A 22,154-nucleotide genomic window follows, 5' to 3' on the forward strand; every position below is an offset into this window, starting at 1 on the left:
CAGTACCCATTTCAACCACTAGTTGCCAAGATTACATACTGCACCTTTAATTCCTCAAACATTTTTGTAATGTGTCGAAATTGGTTCTCGAACTCCCAACATTTTTGTCACCTAGGTAACTACAACTTCGTCTGGCTCTGCCCTCCTACATACTTCTGCTCAATTTTCCTTCAGTACGTGGTCTGGGATTGCGTTATATTCGCTGGTCTCCAGCCAAATTTTAACCAGTCCAATCAGCGAACAGAGAGAGTGGCTGAGAACGATGACATTGATGTCGTGCGCTAGTTGACTTTGAGATGACATACGTTTATGGCAGATCCAGAGTGGCTCTGGGCAGATCCAATTGTTTTAAACTTCAACAGTGCCCGCCTTCAAGGAAGTTAACGCTTGTCAATGGAGAGTTGGCCAGACTCCTTGTACAAATGAAATATATACGAGAGTCTGGTAGGACCAGGCTAACTACAATTTGGAAGTACAAGTTAAACTGGGTTGAATGTGAAAAAACGAGTAATGTTTTCCATAAAAGGGTTATGTATTTAAGTGGTCAAGAAATCTTAAAATATAATACTTTAACGCCAAGGCTAGCACAATTATAAATCTGTTAATAGCAAACAGCTGTCTAATATATTGCTTTTTCACTAGTTAAATGCACATGGCTTTTCTTGTTGAATGGCGTTTAATGATTAATGCTTGTAAAAGAGCTCTATCATGTTTGCATATGTGTTATTGAAGCACCTCTGAACAACTTGTGACTTTGAGCAGACTGTATCAGTGTCTTCAGGGCAGAAACTGTCCTCTGGAGAACTAGGTCAGTCTGATCAAACGTGTAACAGACCGTCTGCTCATATAACCTTCCTTACTTTCTCCTTCCTGTACACACACACACTTGGCTTCTGGCTAACACTCTTCTCTTACTTACTCAGCTCTTCTTCATGAGATTTACCCAGTTTCTCCTTCTTAGTTACCCAGAACCTATCTTCTGTTACAAAGCAAGCCTGTTAGTTTACACTTTAAAAAGTACATCATGTTTTTTTTTTTGTATAGCTAAAGCCTGACTGAGGTTTACACCGCCTTTTCAAATTAAACAAGGAATGTGTGTACTGACTGAGATTGTATAATCCAAGCCTGGATTATTACTCAAGAGAGAGAGGGAGGTTAAGATAAAAAGATTAGTTAGCATGTGGCTCGTAAAAGTGACCTCACAGTAGGCCCATCATGTGAAGAGCGCTCAGCCTTCGAGTGGAGAACAATTGTGTACACAAGACTTATAAAACCCCTTGTGTGTGTGTGTGTGTGAGACGCTTGTTCACATGCTTTACATAATGCTGAGGTCTACAGAAAGAATACTGTTGAAATGAAACCATCTACATGAAATTGAAATAGATTTCTAATGGAATTTTCTGCGTCCCTCTCAAACAAGCGACCATGAAAAGCAAATTCTTGAATTTGCATTAAACTGAGAAGTGCCAGAGAAAGAAGAAATGAAAGAAGACAGCAGAGGAAGAAAAAAAAAAGACTAAAAATTATGAAATGCTGAGATGCCAGTTTCTAACACAATGCTTTAACTACATCCCAATGCAGCTGAATACACACTTGATATATAACACACACAGCACAAACAGAGCGAGAGTGTTGATCTAAGATCAGTTTTCCGCCCTCTTAGGAAAGCCAGTGTTTTCTAAACTCAAATCTAACCTGAAATCAAACAATCAAAGGCTTGGGCTCTGTCGTAATGAAACCGGTTTTTCTATCGGCAATCCCCCAGATAAACGATAAGACTTGTTTAACTGCCCACACAGGCTGTGTGACTAGTATGCATACTTTACAGGGTTTCCTACTGAAGTCTGATTTTGCAGCACCCTACATAATGAACAATCAAATACGGTTTCTAATATTTTTTATGTTTCTTTAAAACAGTTTATTTTAATTATAATAAAAACACCACAGTAAAACATAATACAAATATTTTTTAAATAAATAAAATAATATGTATGACATTTCATGTAGACATTCAGTCAATGAGTCAGATACTATTTTAATAACTGTCCCACTAGGATAAGTCTTTTTTGCGATCAAAATGACTGATTGTGGTGCCAATTTCCAGAAATTTGGGGGAAATTTGTGATGTTTTATTTATAATTAGGATATCACATTTACTAGATTATGTATTATGTTAGATGCACAATAGTCAAAGGACCAAAAAAAAAAAAAAAATGTTACGGTCTATTAGGTTGCCGTCACTTTAAAATCTACAGTAATGGATTCAATACTGACACACGTCTCAAGCTGTTGTTTGTTTGTTCACATAACCGCCAAGACGTACATTTTTGTGTGTGTATTTGACTGTTCAAGCGCAATAAGCCAAGAAAGAGAACACTATTCGGTTATCCACAGCCAGTCTGAAATACAGCATTGAGTTCTCTTTTGCTTTCATGGCATACTCCACTTTTAATAACTCTTTTTAGTACAATCAAAATGTTTCTTAAATCGCTTCACCCAGTCCTTGGTACTCATGCGTGACGTCACGGCAGGTGAGAGAGGCTCACTTTCGCTTTGTTTCACACAGACCACTCCTCGTGAAAATAATGTATTACAACTTTAATTAAATTAGGGATAATTCAGTTCGTTTTTTTTATTTTTTTGAGAGAGGGCTTTTAATTTTGAAATTGTATTGCAGTGAAATGGCAAATTATGCAGGATTGCAAAAAAGTGACATTTTGTTGATTTTGCGTTCAGTGATCGCGGAATCGTGAAAAACTGGAGGGACTGTCTAATAGATTCAGCCAGTGTGTTTAAATGATTCAAACTACATTTCTTCTTTTTAGTCTTTTTGATTGATTCACTCAAGGTTCTCATTCAGAAATCAGACCACACTGCTCACTGCTAAGGCTGCAACCAAATCATTTACTTTCTTGGTAGGAATAATTCTTAATAGGAATAATTATTCTTTTGAATAATTACTTACTATTTGACTGTTAAAAAAAAATTCTACATGAATGTGTAGTATGAATTTAACAGACATACTACATTTGTCGGGTTGTCACTGTCATGTGACCAACAGTGCAAGTTGCGCCACTTCACTGCCATTTACAACTCCTCTCACGTGGTTTTATGGGATAGTGAAGTGTCTATAGAATGTGCATTCAGTGTCTTGCTAGAAGTTAGTAGTAGGTCTTCTGGGTACTTTTTGACCAGTTTTTATTAATACTATAAATTCAGAAATACTACTCTTCCATGTAGTTTTTTTCCTACTATTTATTATCATATGCCATTATTATTATTTAGCATCCCCACCCAATTTTGGTTGCACAATTACACAAGTGCGATATATGACATAACATACCTAAGGAAAGGGATTGTATAGTAGCGAAGCAAAGTCCATAACATAATTCCCTCAAACAAAAATCCTGAAAAGATGCATTCACTCGCTCTCTTTTGAACTTCTTTTCCAAATCCTTCTGTGTAGAAGATTGATTTTCTCTTTAACTTCATTGGGAATGAGGCGACTGACGAGAGAGTGCTGTGCAGCTGTGTTAGCGCGTGTGTTGGCTAAGCTCTAATCCAGTCAAAAGAGCCCTGCTTTAGAGGTAATGTCGTAAAACCAATAGCAAAACCACAGATACAAACAACTCAAATCCTTTTTCCCAAGAAACATGCACCAAGCAAAAACCTGGTTTTATATCTGCTTGTACTAGGAAAGTTGCAGCCTGAAAAGTACAATCAACTTGGATGTTTAAGTCATTTCAACTTAAATTACATTGCATCTTGTATAACTTAAAAAAAAGTAGAACATTGCTTAACTTATTTTGATGAGTTAAAACAATGTCAAACATATGTTGTGACAACTTATTGATGATCAATTTTTTTACTGTGTAATGTCTGTTTATGAGGCCAACTGCATTTCTTAGTTTCTTGGCCTTGTCCTCCAACTCTGGAATGTGCCACAGGAAACAGTTATGCTGCAATGAGGAAGCCACACAAAAAACAAAGCTTTCTAGAAGTTCACTCTGTGTAACAGGAAGAAACATTACTAACAGAATACATGTCATACAGTTACAGGTAAAATCAATAATTTTCAATTAGTCTGAAGTCAGAACAAGTCTGTAACTGATTCGCAGATTGACATTTTATTAACATCAATTACTTGTCTTTAACCCAAGGAGCCCAAATCAGCATAATGTTTGTTGAACTTTCTTCAATACATACTTACTAATATTTATATGCACACTAGAATAATAGCATCTTCTGGTGTTTAGAACTCAAATATCTATCCTACTTCCTCTATATAACTTCACCACCACTGGGTGGGTATAGTGTCTGAGGATTGAAAAGATGCTGTTGACATGTAAATGTGGGTGTTTATGGGTTAACGGTGAACTCCTGTGTACATTTTAGCGGCATCTAGTGGTGAGGTTGCGAATTGCAACCACCCACGGATCACCCCTCCCTTTTGACGCACATAGAGAATCTACGGTGGCCGACACAGGACAAAGGTTTCGTCGTCTGAAACAGTAGAGAGTAACTAGCGCTCTGTAGAGCAGTTTGTCCATTTAGGGCTACTGTAGAAACATGTCGGCGCAAAACAGTGATTTCACTGTGTATGTAGATAGAAATGGCTCATTCTAAGGTAATAAACAATTGTTCATTATGCAAGGTCTTTATACACCACTGAAAACATAGTTATGTATATTATATTGCATTTCTGTCAATAGATCTTTATAAATATTACACACTGCACTATTAAAAAACAATTACAAAATGAGCTGCTCAGTTTCAATAAAATGTTTAGATAGTTTTCAGTTCTGAAACTTGCAGTCAGAAAGGTCATGTACCTATTTTTGGCTGTAATATAGACAAGACATGAAGTAACAAAATAAATAAATAAATCCTACCAAAAAATAAAAACTATGGTAAGTTCAGATGAGATTTAAACCTTTTTTGACTTCATGTCTTATCTTGCTTGGGGCACGAAGTGAGCCAAAATACAGCCAGAAATAGACACATGAACTCTAAACATTTTATTGCAACAGAGCAGCTCATTTTGCAATCAATTTTTTTAAACTTCATTCAGTGATCACCATGCATTTTTAATTGTACACAAAACAGCAGCATTGACATTTTGTTAAATGGGAGAGTGGGTAGATTATTAAATTTGGAAATTTGGATTTTTTATTTTATTTTATAATGTATTCTGAGGTGTACTTAAAATACAATAAAATGTCATAATTTAGAAATAAAAACAAAGACACAACAGCGCAGTAATCGAATGTAATCCAGTTTATTGTGGGGATAGCTGGCTAGCCTAGCCCGGATACGCTCACGCTTACCCCCCTTCTGCTTAATCTTGCGCCGTGTATGGTGCCTCCGCTGTGGGCCAGATGCAGTACTGGGGGTCCGGGATGTTAAAGGCCGACCGGTCAGTGCAGACCGAGCTTCGGCGTGCTTGAGGTTTATCTCTAAAGATGTGGCTCTGCCGATGTTGAGCAGAAACTCACAACTGTATGCACATTTTAGAACAGATAGACACGACGAGGACGTACAAAATCACTGACTCACAAGATAGAAAACACCGTTCTGTCGGGAGAGAGAGAAGCCGCAGCGCGTGCACGAATAATAAAGTTCTGTGTAATTAGCTACACATCAGAAATCACTGATCACAGATCAGAAGGAACTGAAAAAAAGACTTGTTTTCATTTGTACATCCAAACACTGAGAAACTGCCAGCATTCACTCATTCACAAGCCATGATCTCTCAAGGACAAACAAATATGGTGCTCGCATGGGATTGCCAAATTCTCTGGGCGGAGGAAGGGGAGGTAACTGTTCTTGTTATGACGCCATAACAGGAAAATTCAAGATCAGCTCGTTTGAGCTGTCATTTTCTCAAAGGCAGAGAAAGACAGCCAGAAATCGGTTTACACCGATCAAAATTTCTAGCTACTCGGGGACAATATTCAGGCTAAAAAAAAAAAACCACTTATAAAATGAAAATGTCATGCCATGGGACCCTATAAAGAATGTTTGAATCGATTTGACTGAACGAATTTTGACATGTAAAGATATTCTTTTTGTCACGGTGGTTTGGAAAGCACTGTTCTTGCAATCATGAAATGGTCAGCTTAGGGTGCAAAAAAATATAGGCCTATTGAAAGCTGAACTGAAAAGCCACTTGGTTCAAAAATCATGCCCCCGCAGTTTAAATGGACATGACTCATCTACTTAAAACAAGGTTCTCTCTTTCATATCAAAAATATTTAATAAATAGATTTTTATTAAATACAAAGTAACCTCTTTAAAACACCACCGACTACATGGACCAGTTCTTTCGCAGATTTTACATTCATAATAATTGACATTTAATTTTAAGTGTATTTAATAAAAACAAAGAATGAGGAACATATTAAACAGTATGACTCCCTCCCACATGCAGTGCTGTAAACTATCTCACAGGTTAACTTAATATCGCATATCAAGATCAGAGACTGAAACCCACAAGTTCTTCAAACTATGCTCATAAGAGAGATCATTTTAGCTGCCTTTAACAGTACAATAACAGCTAAGTAAAATAAAAAAGGCACGTGGCTCTCTGATTAATCTGTAATCACTAATACTTTCTGGGACACAAGACATAACTGTACACAAACAAGTCATGAGCCATTCGTTATTACACTGTTGTTACTTTTAACATGCATATCTGCACGAAGACACACATTACTCGGGTGTGTCTAGCCTGCAGAAACTTGCTATGTCTGCTTGTCATGTGACTACTTAGAAACTCAAGGGCCAGGGGGCAAAACAATTTAAATGTATGTGTGTGCTACAAAACTCAGTGTAGATCAGGGGTCGTATTCACAAAACATTTGAAGGTTAAAAGTAGCTCCTAACTTGCCGATTTAGGACAAACTCTTAAAAATAATGGGCGTCAGTCCATTTTTATCCTAAGAGTATTTCACAAAGCATTTTAGCGCTAAAACTAGCTCCTAAATCAGTGAAACATTAAGAGTAGTAAAGAGGACCTTTCTCCCTTTTCTCTCTTCCACTCCACTTCTTGTCTACTCACTGTCCTATCATAACAAAAAGGCAAAAATGGCAAAAAATAATAAATATTATTTATTTAATTAAAAATAATAATAATAATGTCTGATTACCTGTGGCAGTTGTTTCACAAGTTCACACTTACAAATGATCGGATAGAGTAAAATAAGCGTATTTGCCGTGTTGTCCGAGAGGATCGAGAGCTCAGAGCAGGGAATTTAGCTCAAACACAGAGTAGCCTACTCCCCTGAATCCTCGGCTAGAGTCGAGGTGGCGGAGGGATGCAGAAAACTATCAAGGTAACTAGGTGAGTCGGCTGTGTGTATACTGTACATATGTCTCCTCTCGAGCTGATTAGATAATGCTCCTCCCGAACTTGTTTATAAAACATTATTCGTCACTTGAATTCTACAATCTCAAAAACAAGAGAAAGAGAGGCTACGAATTAGCTGAACATATACTTGTTTAATTAGTGACACTTAGCCTACTTTTTAAAATCTTTATTTGAATATGGCAACATTCTTTTTTTATCTTTATTTGCATATGGCAACATGATAAGTTCTATAATATTTCTATCACTGACAGAGACTCCTCCCCCATCAGCCATAGCAACAAGGTCAACCCCACCCTTACTCTTAGCTTAAGACTTCTATCTATTCTTTAGTAGAAGTTGGTCTCAGCAGCTTTGTGAATAGGTTTTAAGAGAAAACTCTTAACTAAGAACTTTTACTGCCATTTAGGAGAACTCTTAGTGCTAAGATAAAATGTTTTGTGAATTCAGTTCCATTTCCATTATGCTCAATTTTCTTTAGGGGGGGGGGGGGGGGGGCTAATGCTATTTCATGCATTCTGACTTATTTACACTGTTAAAGAGTTGGATTCTCATACTAAACATGCCCAAAATTCAAAAAATGAGTTGGACGTATGACAGAGTATTTCTGTGCCAAATACACTCCTTCAGGATTCGAACAAGTTTCTGATTTGGCCCTGTATGACTTCATAAAGGGAAGAATTGCTTGTATGGGCACTTCTCCCGGATGAGCGTGTCCACATTAACCAGAGTGAGAGCAAGAGCACGCAACGTTTTGTTGGCAATTGGCACAAAAGTGCATATAATGTAAACAACACAAATGTATATTGAATCGCCCACTGCACGCCTCCACGTGTTTGGCTGTTTTTGGAAAGAATCTGTACAGCGTATCTGTCTTTTATAAATATGATAAAGACTCTTCGGAGATATGAATGATGCAATACCACTCTATAGGTACTCAAGATTAACATGAGATTGGCAGAAACTGTGTGCGTGTTATTATGTACCCTTTAAAAACATCTATACACCTATACACAGACATCAAAGACGTGACTTCCACTACCTTAAGCTCATAAACTGAAACTCGTCATCCATGCACAGTTACAAAGCAACAATAAATAAAGTCCCAGACGTAGGTTCAGGAGAATCCTAATCTTTCAGTCATGCCATGATGCCAGTCATCGTTTCAAGCATATTTAAGCAGTCATTAAGTTGCCTAGTGACAATTCTTCTGGCATCTCTCCACCTCCTCCTCTATTTCATTCTTTCTGTTCCTATGTAATACTGTTAGGGGGGTTAGCTCAAGTTCAAGCCGAGCCTCAGGATCGAGCATCCTTCGAGGTCAGCAAGCCAAATTAATTTACTATTATCTATTAAGACTTGATAGGGAGGTGAACTCATGAAAACCTTTGCTAGATGCCATTATTAAACCAAGTGACATTAAAGGGATAGTTCCCCCAAAAAAGGAAAATGACCCCACGAGTTACTCACCCTCAAGCCACCCTAGGTGTATGACATTCTTCTTTCAGACGAATACAATCAGAGTTTTTTTTTTTATATGAAAAATGTCCTGCCTAAGCCAGGCTTTATAATGGTAGCCCAAAATTTGAAGCCCAAAAAAAGTGCATCCATCCATTATAAACGTAACCCACACAGTGGGGTCATGAACTGGCTTAAAAAAAAAAAAATAATTATACTGTTGTCTGAGGTCAACTTATTGCGTTCACGTGGTTTTTACATTCAAAAACATCATAATGAATAAGTAATAGGCTATTTTCTGCACTGGTTTTGAGCCTCTCTCAAGACACGCTCAGTTTTGATGGGCGTGCCGCACTAAAGACTTGGAAGTAAACGGCTAGGATTGAATAAGATTTGCATATTTAATGAGCTTCTGCTCCCCCTGTCAGTGAAAGCGTGTGGCAAAAGGCAACCGGAATGAATCGCCCAGCCCACAGCCAGGGCTCGCAAAATGTCTTTATCAAACAAACACAATGATTCATCTCTAATCCACCCACGATTGATTGGAATGTTATTTTTTTATTAACATTACTTGGCCCGCCTGATCGATGAATATAACCGCGAACCGTACACACACACACACACACACGTGCGCGCGAAGAGAGTGAACAACGCACATCAAGACAGTAATGAACTAAGAACACCACAAATAAAGGATTCTCCAGCCTTTGACAGCGTGCTAATGTTCAGTTAGACAGGTACACGTAATCAACACTATCTGTAACAATGCAATGCTATCACATATAAAAAACATGTTTTACTCACATTAGTGTGTTGCTTCATTCGTTCATGTAATCTCATCCTGTCAGCAAATCCAGTCTCGTTTACAAACGAATCCGTGTTTAAATGAACAAACATGCAATGTCTTCCCCACGTGAGCTGGATATTCATTAAAAATAAAAGTTCATCCATGCATTCATAATATTGGAATCTGAATGAAGCTTATGTGGTATGTTTACTGCTTAAAAATTCGATACGGTTATGCTGCTCTTAGCTGTCACGTTAGTGGCACGAGTCGGTGGGCGAGGAACAAGGAAGTTTTCTGCTCAGCTTACAGGAAATTCTTATATTAAAGGGTTAGTTCACCCAAAAATGAAAATTATGTAATTAATTACTTACCCTCATGTCGTTCGACACCCGTAAGACCTCCATTCATCTTCGGAACACAAATGAAGATATTTTAGTTGAAATCCGATCGCTCAGAAAGGCCTCCATTGGCACAATGCACTTTACACTCTCAAGCTGATTCATAACGCTTTGAAGCTTCATGATGCATTATTTTTAAATCGGTCATCACTATACAAGTCGTTATTTAGGGTTTTTTTGCGCACAAAAACTATTCTCATCGCTTTATAAAGTTATTGTAGAACCACTGTAATGAGATGGACTTTGTAACGACGTCTTTAGTACCTTTTATGGGTCTTGAGAGTGTACCGTGCATTGTGCCAATGGAGGCCTTTCTGAGCGACCGGATTTCAACTAAAATATCTTCATTTGTGTTCCGAAGATGAACGGAGGTCTTACGGGTGTCGAACGGCATGAGGGTAAGTAATTCATGACAGAATTTTCATTTTTGGGTGAACTAACCCTTTAATTACCATGACCTTTTATGTATCAAAATATTCTCAATTCATGACCCCTTTAATAAAGGTGTCATACATCACGGCAGTTGCACTTTTTCCGTTAGTTGAATACGGAAGGCGGTCTGGCGGAAGCTAGATATTTGACTTTATAGTATCATTGTATACCTCTATCTGTAAAATTACATATTCACCTGTAAATTATGTCTATAGTAATAACCATCTCTCCATATATATATTTATATATATTCAGTACATATCCATGTCTTGCACTTATTCAACCATTGTATATCCTGCACTTGCTGCTATTGCACTTCTGTTTAGACCTAAACTGCATTTCGTTGCCTTGTACCTGTACTTGTGTAATGACAAAGTTGAATCTAATCTATAGCGTGTTGAATATGGATATTTTTCTTACACAAATGCATCACTTCGCTTTAGAAGGCCTTTATTCAACTTATATATAGTTTTTATACTTTTATATCTTATATTAGAATTGAAATAGATTTTCATGTTTTTTTTCCTACAAATTTAATGGATTATATTCATATACACGCCATTAAATTTTTTGGGGAGTCGCACCACATGACAGTTCAAAACTTTTCCTTGTCACAAAAAGGTGAAATTAAATCAATGTAAACATTACTTCACTGGTGGATACATGGCATACAATATTAGCAAGCACTTTAATAACACATCTACACTCATAAATCAATTCACACAAGACATAAGGTGCATACCAATTTTGTGCGCCACTCTATGACGGTTTTTAGTATAAATAGTGCAAGTGTGTTACTGAAATTTCCAAATAGAAAAGGTGCACTTTAAATACGTGGATGATGCACTTATGTTGGACACTTCATGCACTCAACTGTCACAGCTTTAATTCAGAGCAGAGGGGGAGGGGCTATCAGACTCTGATAATGAATGACTAAATAACTTTATAAAGTTCATACATTACACAAATGAGTGCACAAGTACATGGTGAATACCACGTCAACTATATTTGAGCATTTATTCCAGTGGAACGTTCTGTATACTTCCATTGTATGTGCATTACTAAGGCCCACTTTTGTTTACGTTTACAAACTCAATGATCCATCAAAATTGCTTTCTATGATAATCAACAACATCACAGATGCTGCATAGGACTTCAATTATATCAAACCCGAAACATTCCTTTAATTTGTTTTCCTCCAGTAAACACACTGGAAGTCCCTTTCAATACAGGGCAAGATATAAAACACCAGATCCACCCTCATCTGCAAATCTTCTGCATTCTGGGGCACAGCCAGTTCCACAATTTTATTTGTGACAAACACGCACACAATACTACAGCAGTAAGTTATGGCCACATAGGACAAAGGGTCACCAAATGGACACTAATAACTCTGAGTGAGACTAAATCTCTTAGTGTGTCAACACTGCAAGCATTTGGCATGTGGTCGTGGGGATTGGGGGGGTGGGGTTGTTGGACACATTGCATCAGTCCAATATCCAGACATGCTCCACATGCTGGTGGGGGTGTTGAGGGGGGGATTCAACGGGTTACCTTGGAAACAACCGAAGTCACAATGTCCTCAGAAGAACAACTGCATTCTCAAATGCTTGTGTGCGCATGGTAGCTATATTTTGGGGACATAATTGTCCCCAGAAGTTATGTAAATATGACAATCTCCCTTTGGAGATGTCTTCAAAAGATTAAAAAAAAAAAAGTATGTTAGCAGAACTCAACTGGAGGATTTTTTTTTTTTTGGCTTGACCGTTCTGGGATGCGTTTCCAATACAAAAATGTACGTAATTACAATTACAAAATACGTAATTTGCGACTTAACTACCATAGCACTGTGCCTTGTTGGAGAAATTAACAAGCTAGTCACTACTGATATTACTTGATTCATCACAGATTCCATCTTACTCCAGTATTTTATTATTATGCATTTCTACAGGTTCATTGTTCAAATATGTGACCCTGGCCCACAAAACCAGTCATAAGTCACAGCAATAGCCAACAATACATTGTATGGGTCAAAATTATCGATTTTTCTTTTATGCCAAAAATCATAAGGATATTAAGTAAAGATCATGTTCCATAAAGATATTTAGTAAATTGCCTACCGTAAATATATCAAAAAATTAATTATTAATAGGAATATGTGTTGGACATTTTGACAACTTTAAAGGCGGTTTTCTCAATATTTAGATTTTTGTTGCACCCTCAGATTCCAGATTTGTATCTTGGCCAAATATTGTCCTATCCTAACAAACCATACATCAATGGAAAGCTATTTATTCAGCTTTCAGATGATGTATACATCTCCATTTTAAAAAATGTACCCTTATGACTGGTTTTGTGATCCAGGGTCACATATATAGAATTTAAATGATCTTTTATTACATTTACACATACGTGTACGGAATAATTTCAATTCTATTAAAGTCCACATATTATACAAGCAAGAAACTATGCTTCAAAACCACAGGCTGAAAGCTGTAGTTCCAAGTTCCAACTACACGTTAGTGATGCTGTTTGAGAATGTTTGGTAAAACTAGGATTTCAAGAAACCTGAATCGTTTGAACTATGTTGGTAACAATCGAACTTGCAACCATAGATGGCTAGCAATAGCCGCTTTTTCACCGTAGGGCAGAACGGTTCTCATTAAGCATTCCTTTCCGTGCCGATCCAGGCCAGCTGGTACGGTTCTGGTTTCGTTTGAGCTGATAACGGCTGCTCTATGGAATGTAATACAAACGATTCAACACTGTTAGACAACCGTGCCGAGAATTCCAGGCTGTGAACGGTTTGTAATCGTGCCGTGCCGTACCAGGCTCAAGTGGAAACACAACTGGAACTGTTCCTTACCATTCTACGAACAGTTCGGCCCAAAGGTGGAAAAGCGGCTAATGCGTTTACGTCAAATGTATACTTGCCCTGCCAAAATGTTCACTGGACCGAACACCAAAAAATTTATTTTTTCAATTTAACTCATCTAATTTGTACATTTCATTTTTTTAATTTGAACAAATTACATTATTTTTGTGCAAATTAACAAATATGGTGGCTTTATATGACCATATGCACACATAGCAAGCAACGTGCTAGCAGTTTAACAGATAAACAATAATACAAATTTTCTTTTGCGGTAATTTTTGCCCCAAAGACTTCCATTGTAATGGACATTAAATACACTCTAAAAAATGCTGGGTTAAAAATAACCCAAGTTGGGTGGAAAATTGACTAACCCAGCAATTGGGTTGTTTTAAGCAAACATTTAACCCAACCGCTGGGTTAAAACAACCCAATTGCTGGGTTAGTCCATTTTCCACCCAACTTGGGTTATTGGCCATTTTAACCCAGCATTTTTTAGAGTGTAATAAATATGATTGCTGTCAAACGATTAATCGCATCCAAAATAAACGTTTTTGTGTTTACATAATATGTGTGTGTACAGAGAATAATTATTATTATTACGTATATATAAATATACACATGCATGTATTTAGTTAAGAAATATTAAAATCTATATTTATATCTATCCATCTATCTATCTATTAATCATATATATTTGTATTCAAATATATATATATATATATATATATATATATATATATATATATATTTGTATTCAAATATATATATATATATATATATATATATATATATATATATATATATATATATATATATATATATATATATATATATATATATTCAAATATATATATATATATTCAAATATAATATATATATATATATATATATATATATATATATATATATATATATTTGAATATATATATATATATTTGAATATATATATATATATTTGAATATATATATATATATATATATATATATATATATATATATTTGTATTCAAATATATATATATATATATATATATATATATATATATATATATATATATATATTTGTATTCAAATATATATATATATATATATATATATATATATATATATATATATATATATATATATATATATATATATATATATATATATATATATATATATATATATATATATATATATATATATATATATATATATATATATATATATACAGTACACAAACTTTTATTTTGGATGTGATTAATCATTTGACAGCAGTAAATTATATATAACTTAAAAATATGACTTACCATTTTATTTTTCATTATATATTCTAATTTCCACAAAACGGCATCTGTCAGCCAGCTCGATCTTTTTTTTTTCTTCTTTTTTTTTACTTGACAAGCTGAATTTGCCACCAAATGTCCAACAAAAAAAAGTTAGTTTGCAAACAATGAAAATGCATGTAAAAGCAATAGAAGTTTAATATATACCGACTTTTAATATGTAGCAAAACACAATGTTTAGCCTCACTTGAGAAATTTCTGTACTGGTCATATGAACTCAATTTATGGTTCCATTTGATCTGTCATTTAATCAATACTTCATCCCTGCACCCAATGGGGTGATCCATAAAGCTTCACTAACCCAACGCGTTTATGATACATCAAACCTACACGTAAAAGCAATTCAATTACGAAAGGCTAATCGAATGCGTTTTACATGCTCTCTCCATTAACGGCATGCTTAATAATGCACTGGCGTACACATTCAATTAAGCCCATCAGCAACTCTTCCATTCACTAAATCACACTTTATGTAAATGTTTCCTCCAAGAGCTTCATTTAAACACATTTTCTTCACTTAGAAGTAAACAAACACTCTTGAGGTTTATAATGACAAACCAACATGTTCTTTTTCTAAGCAGGGACTGTCGCATAAAAAAAACAATGGGCGCAGCTTCAGTCTGGCAAGCACATTGTCTTAGTGCCAGGGGTCAGGGGGTCTGCACACGCGCGCACGTACACGCTGAACACAGAAGCACTTGTTCTGCTTACAACAGCCCAACTCAAGACCCAAGCACATGCCCCAGCACGCCACCATCACCCCAGGTTTCAAACGCATTACAATGTGGTTTAGGCGTGTGCGCTAGAGATAATTGGGATTTTGATTTCCATGAATTAGGATGGTGAAGTATCGCCATTAAACTCGTTCCATTATGAGGAGACACCAGTGTTACCGGTCTAACGGGTTAAGTATCACTATTATTTGATGACCTTTGAATCTTACACACTCTTTGGAGAGAGAGACAGTTTGTCTGCACTGTTACAATAGTAGTTTAAATATTGCTTAAGTTCTTTATTACTCAGCTTATTTTTCTGACGTTTATATCAGATCCAGTCACACAAACTGAACGATTAAAATAGCAGAATCCCATCTGACCCTTTCAGGACTGGTTCAAATTTATGATAGAAATTCCATCGGCATTCCTTTGAGATTTTTTCTTCTTTTTTTCTTTCATGGGCAATGCTTGAGCAACATGCATAGATCATGTAAATAACTGAAATATCTCAGGCATGTACTGTTCAAAAGTGTGGGGTCAGTAAGATTTTCAGACTTTAAATAAGTCTTTTACTTGATGAAAAATACAGTAAAATATAATATTGTGAAATACTACAATTTAAAATTTCTGTTTTAATATTTAATCATGTGAAGGCATCCATTACTCCAGTCTTCTAATGTGCTGATTTATTTTGTTTTTGCAAAACAACAAAAACATTTCTTATTATTAACAATGCTGAATACAGCTATGCTGCTGCTTGGTACATTTGTAGACACAGTGATACATTTTTCAGAATTATTTTATGAATATCAAATTCACCGCGTTTATCTAAAGTAGCCTAACATGCTGTGAGATGTCAGTTCAAAAGGTAAATATTATCGCAGTTTGTTTCGCCCATGAAAATAACATTTGAATTAAACCACTATTTAAAAAAAAAAATATGTATCAACTAAATCACCTAATGTTTTAGCAAATAAATAGCAACAATGAGTTTGAGGTATATGTTGTTACCATTGCATGGCACTATTGCTGTATATACATATACATTTTATACGCGAGTATTAACAATTCTTAAAACATTTGGCTTTACTACAGTAACCGTGTTGTAAAACCATAGCAAAAATAACTGCAAATTAAAAACATGATAGGCAATGCCATTGGTAAAGATAGTAAAAGGCGGTACGTGAAGCAAAACCATTGTTCACATGAAAACACTAGTGGTTACTGCAGTGTTACTATAGTAAAACTATATGGATATCTCTTGTAAACAGGAAAAACAACATCTTAGATCATGAAGCACAAACAGCAGAAACACATCAGATCAAATGATATCCCCACAGACATATGCACGGTCTGCGGGTTAGATAACATACTGCATGGCTGGATTAAAAACACTCAAGCATAACTAACCATGTCGCAGTGTAAGAAAGAGTTCCTCTCGAGTTCAGGTAAAGTTCTCTCGGCGCTGGGCATAGTTCGGTTCACTTCGGTCCGGTCAAACTGGACTCTCATGTGCGATTAAGGCGGTCTAATTTGCTACATTGTGTCACGGGGTGCGGGGCGCCGCCGCGCGCTCTCGGTCCGTAGATTCCTCTTTGTAATCTGCGCGACACACACATTCACTCACTCAGTCCCTCAACCCTAGTGCAGTGTGCACGGTTATCTGGAGAGAGAGAGAGAGAGCGAGAGCGAGAGAGAGAGAGAGAGAGAGAGAGAGAGAGAGAGAGAGAGAGAGAGAGAGAGAGAGAGAGAGAGAGAGAGAGAGAGAGAGAGAGAGAGAGAGAGAGAGAGAGAGAGAGAGAGAGAGAGAGAGAGGGCGGGCTCGAGTTCGTCATTGCGTCACAGCCATTTAGGGGCGGTACTACAGGTGGTAGGCTGAAATGTTTTGTTTCCATTTACCAAAATAAAAATACGCAATTTTTAAGTACACATATTTTTTTTGTATTACGATTTCACACACTTAAAATATTCAGATGAGACATCTTATTAAATATGTACACATTTACATATTATATACCCTATCGTTAAGTATAGGCTAGAGACTTAACCATTTTTTTTTTCTTTGGTACGCCTAATCAAAAATTCAGTGGTTAGTAACTATTCCTCCTTGTGTTGAATTAGACATTTTGTATAGGCGACTAATTGAAACAAATATGTTTAAGTAGAAGTAAAAACTAAAAATGAAATAAAAAAATACTTGAAGCTAAATATAAAGATAAAATATAACAAATTGACAAAGCACATAAAATTAACCTGAACTAAAATTAAAAAAGAAAATATAAAAAAGTTGATTCCTAGTAAATACTATAAATATGGTAATGCATATAGTAAATACATTTTATTAAACAAACATATATTCAGATATTGCTGGAATTATTTAGCCTACAAAATAAACTAATAAACCACATTTATTTCATTCTGTTGTATCTTATTCATGTTTTTTAAAACACGAAAACAGAACTAAAAAGTTCCAACAGATAAAATATCCAAATAATATTTTTTTTTCGACCCCAAACACAGTCTATTCCATCATGCACTAACAGGTACAAGTGTTGAGAAAAAAATTACAGCGTTTCTTACTCGAGTAATTATTTATCTGACCTGGACAGGAGCTGCAATTCACAACACGTCACCCGATCTCGAACCATAAATAACCAGCATATCTTACAGCATTAATGTTTCAGAGGAAAATCCTTTTCAAACGATTGCTGAATTTTTAAACATCTACTGGTCTGAAAGAGTCACATCAAGCTCATTAAGGGTGTGTCTGTCAAGCTTTACAAACCACTGTCTATCTGTCTGCCTCTCAAACACACACACACACACACACACAGAGAGAGAGAGAGAGAGAGAGAGAGAGAGAGAGAGTAGTCTATTAAGGTGAATGGTCAGTAACACAAGGTCAGAGCTATTGTTGTTTGAATATGCCTGTGCCTTTAATCTGTTAACCTATTGTTTACTTACATGGGTTATCAAACAAAGAGCTTTAAAATATCAGTTATGTACCTACATAATTTTAATGTTGAATAGGACTAGATATGCTTGCTTGCTTTAGCAAACAGCACTAATTATGATGAAATAATAAAACTTCACTCTACTGTATGAGACAGTCACTAAGTGAAAGGGTCATTCGTTCCCCAGGGGAACTGTTACAATTATTCCCATCTGCCCCGCTGTGCTGCTAAATAATCACATTTTTAGATGCACAAATCCTTGTAAGCACAGAGGTCTGGTGGGTGAGGGTCAGCGAGGGGTCAGCAGGGTCAGAAACTGTTCTGTGGGGGTGCTACATCCAAAATTGTTTTAGCGTTGCTTTAGGGCATGGATAAAACAAATAAAATTGTTTGATTTATTTTACTTTCGTATAATGGTGCAGATCTGACTAAAGTAATACAGTATGTGGTTATGGAAAACACTTATGTTTTTGTGTTGGTAGTTCTAATACATTGATAGCATTCCAAACCGCTTAATATGAAAAATGATGTAAACAACCAGGGAGAGCAATCTACCACCAAAACAACAGCATCATAATACAAAGAGGAAGACAATATTGTAGAGTTAAGCATTTTTCTCCTGTATAAAAGCCTTTTAGGAAGAAACACACTGCTAATGTAATAAGACAGTGGCTGGAAGAACTGGAATTTATTAAGCACCTTCTTGATATTGATTCTGTCTACACACTGCTTTTGCTAATGTTTTGTATGTCTGTGAACATATTCAAGTCATAAACATATTTGCAGTATGTTTTGGTACGACTTAAATTTATACTAATGCTATTAATCTTGGTCGGAAGGTTACTTTGGAAATGTAATAGGTTACAGATTACAAGTTACCCTATGTAAAATAAGTAGTGTAACTATTTCAATTACTTTATTAATGTAACTGATTACATTTGATTTATTTTCTAAATGTCTAACGTTTTTTTTCTACTGCTAATCATTTTCAACCAGTCAGTTCTATAGTTTTTTTTTTTTTTTTAAAACAGAGAGTTATAAGATAAAACACAATTCTAGATTATATACTGTAAAAAAAAAACATGTTTTTCATCTTACTGGTATAAAACATGCATGGTATTGTTTTTTTTAATAAACTTATATTCCACCTAAAATATTGTTTAGACTCAATGACCAATCATTGTGTAACTATTTTGCAAGTAAAAAAGGGACAAACTAATAAAGAGATTTGTCCACTAAAGGTTCAGGTTAACATTCATCATAGGAGATGCTTCCTCAGGTTCGACATTGAGACCTTCGATGTCGGTAGCATTTTAATAGTTGGCAAACATATTTTGCACTGAACTGTAATATTTATGCCCTTTTCTAATTTCTCGATTAAATGTTTGTTTTTTTATTTCCAGCACTGGAACGCATTTTTATCACTTGCAACTCTCAGACAAGTCGTAGTCAAACAAGAGTACAAATGAAAAGCAGCAGAATAGCATCGCTTTACGGCCTTTAAATGACATCGGGCACATCAAAAAACAGGCAAAGCAACACATTAATATTATTCAACATATGCTAGCTTTTTACAGAAAATATTCAGATGTAACCCCCTTGTAATCGTAGAAATTTTCATAACTGTAATTTAGCTACACATTTTTTTCTCAGTAACTGTAACGGATTACAGTTCAATTTATTTTGTAATTAAATTACGTAACGCCATTACATGTAACCAGTTACTCCCCAACGTGAACACAAACACTTTTACAAAGTTAGATTTGACTGGCAGTATTCAAAACACATATGTGTCACAGTTATGTTCTGTTTGGTTTTGTTTTCATGGACATTCAGTTTGGTCTCATGTCACATGTCTTCCTTTGTTCTGTTTTCCCGCCATCTTCAATCACCATGGACACTAATCGTCATCAGCTGTTTGTCATTTGAGTGTCACCTGATGTTCGTCATCTGTGTTAATTAATCTGTGTATTTAGTTCTAGTTTGTCTTCAGTTCATTGGCTGGTATTGTCTGTGCACGAGCACACTGTTTCACATGTTTGCTGTATTTTGAGACTTATTATTAAAACCAAAAAATTATTATTATCTTCATCTACTTCGTCTCCGTCTTCATCTCCCTAGAACCTGATTGTAACAATATGTTGCATCAGGGTTATTCTGCATATTTGTATACGCTCTATTTGACTGTCAGTTTATATGTTCAGGTTGACTACTGTCATCGTGGCAAAAGTTTAGTACACTACGCTGCCTCAGATATATCGTTTAAACATGTTAGTACATTTGCATTTTGTTTCCTGTCAGCTGTGCACGAGAATCAACAATTAGCTTTAAAATACATTTTATGTAACAGAAAACATATTAGATGCCGCCCACTGCAGATGCTGAATGTGTGCAGTACCCAATTTCGTTTCTTTCTTTTTTTTCTTTAACAAATCTACAGCAAAAGAGTTTCAGACTGAAAATAGTTACACACCTTGCTGGACTATGACCAGCTCTAGGACATTTAATCTCTTGCAGTTTTCTAAACAAATGGAGAGCATAAAATATTCAGGCCCTACTTTATTTCAAGTGTGTGAAATAGCCCTGTTGGTAACACCAGTTACACACACACACTCGCATTCACTCTGGCTGATACCTTTTCACTTGATGTTCTTCGAACTGGACAGACAGTGTAATGAGATCTTCACACAAACACACACACACAGAGAGAGTTCGAGACACACACACCTGCTTACTTTCCATGCACAAGCACCTTACACAATCATACCGGCACGTATCCTACTTGTAAGAGCTTGTACATACATTCATACCAGAGGGATTTGTGTGTCTAGAGTTCATCCTTCCTGTCTAAAATAACAGGTTGTTCGTATCTACAAACATGTAGACAGATTACATTAGTGTTTAGACCCACTGAGAAGACCATTACCATATGACGTCAACCCATTGACCCCCAACCACTGACCCTCAAAACACGTTGGTCAATGCGACAGCAATTAGTGAGTTTAGGTGTAGAAGTTCAATGTCACAAAACGGTAAGCACATAAATGGTCAATATTTAGTCTGTTTTCTTTTTTCAGCTTGTCACACATAGCCTAATGTGCAAAGTTTGTATGTCCTGTGTTGTTAGTCCACCAGCTTGTTTTTTCTAAGTATTTCTGTGGCTGTTAGATTGTAGAGATGTGGTTCCTAAAGTGGTCTGAGTGATTGTTAGCATGTCGCGGTGTGGCTCCTAACATTTCCATTTATGCATTTAGCAGACACTTTTATTCAAAGCAACTGCTAAAGTGTTTTGTGCGTTTGTTAGGACGTTATTAGCGTGTATGTTATCGTGGGTGTGTCTCACAGCTCCCTAAGTCATGAATCAGTATATCGTGTACATGAATTCAGGCACTGGTAAAGACCATTATGCTATTATGTAGCTACTATTATTACTATTAAGACTATTAAGCTTATGTTCAGTACTAGCGATGTATGTTTATGCTGAAATATAATTAAACGATGACTTGTCTTTTTAAAAACATCCATTGCACCCTATGTGATTACAAAAGTGTTCTGAGTACTTGTTAGCATGTAGTTTGTTTGTTTTTTTTGCTTCTTTTTTGTTAGCACGTAGTTGCTATAAGGTGTTCTGAGTGAGTGGTTATAGACCTAACAGCAGCGCCATCTTTGATTTAGCGGGAATGAAAGAGAGGCTGTGAGGGATAGACATATACATCTCTTAAAGATATCTTTCCAAGAAATTTCAGTAGACAAAAAACCCAGACAGTATGAGGTGTGAAACATTGTGAGCCAGATTTACTAAACAGAGCAAATTAGCACGAAAGCCCAATTCCAAAAAAAA

At 35.9% G+C, this 22,154-nt stretch overlaps 2 protein-coding genes across 4 annotated transcripts in view; both read right to left on the bottom strand.

Moving 5' to 3' along the window:
- Nucleotides 1–18,156, bottom strand: part of tmcc3 (transmembrane and coiled-coil domain family 3) — a 29,974-nt gene extending 11,818 nt beyond the window's left edge. The window contains exon 1 of one of the 3 annotated variants that reach the window (XM_079817197.1): nt 17,961–18,156. Coding sequence is in view for 1 of the 3 variants with exons in the window: in XM_079817196.1 (XP_079673322.1) it covers nt 16,770–16,871 (102 nt within the window). In the remaining 2 variants the exon portion in view is untranslated. Of the gene's footprint in view, nt 1–7,148; nt 7,303–16,769; nt 17,011–17,960 lie in introns of those variants that run through there. The other 2 variants (XM_079817196.1, XM_079817198.1) reach the window with 2 other exon arrangements.
- The window catches only part of taf3 (TAF3 RNA polymerase II, TATA box binding protein (TBP)-associated facto), a 996,662-nt gene that overhangs the window by 555,776 nt on the left and 418,732 nt on the right, over nt 1–22,154 (bottom strand). The window lies entirely within an intron of this gene.

The sequence above is a fragment of the Gobio gobio genome (genome assembly GCF_949357685.1).
Source record: "Gobio gobio genome assembly, chromosome: 5".
Taxonomy (NCBI): Eukaryota; Metazoa; Chordata; class Actinopteri; order Cypriniformes; family Gobionidae; genus Gobio; species Gobio gobio.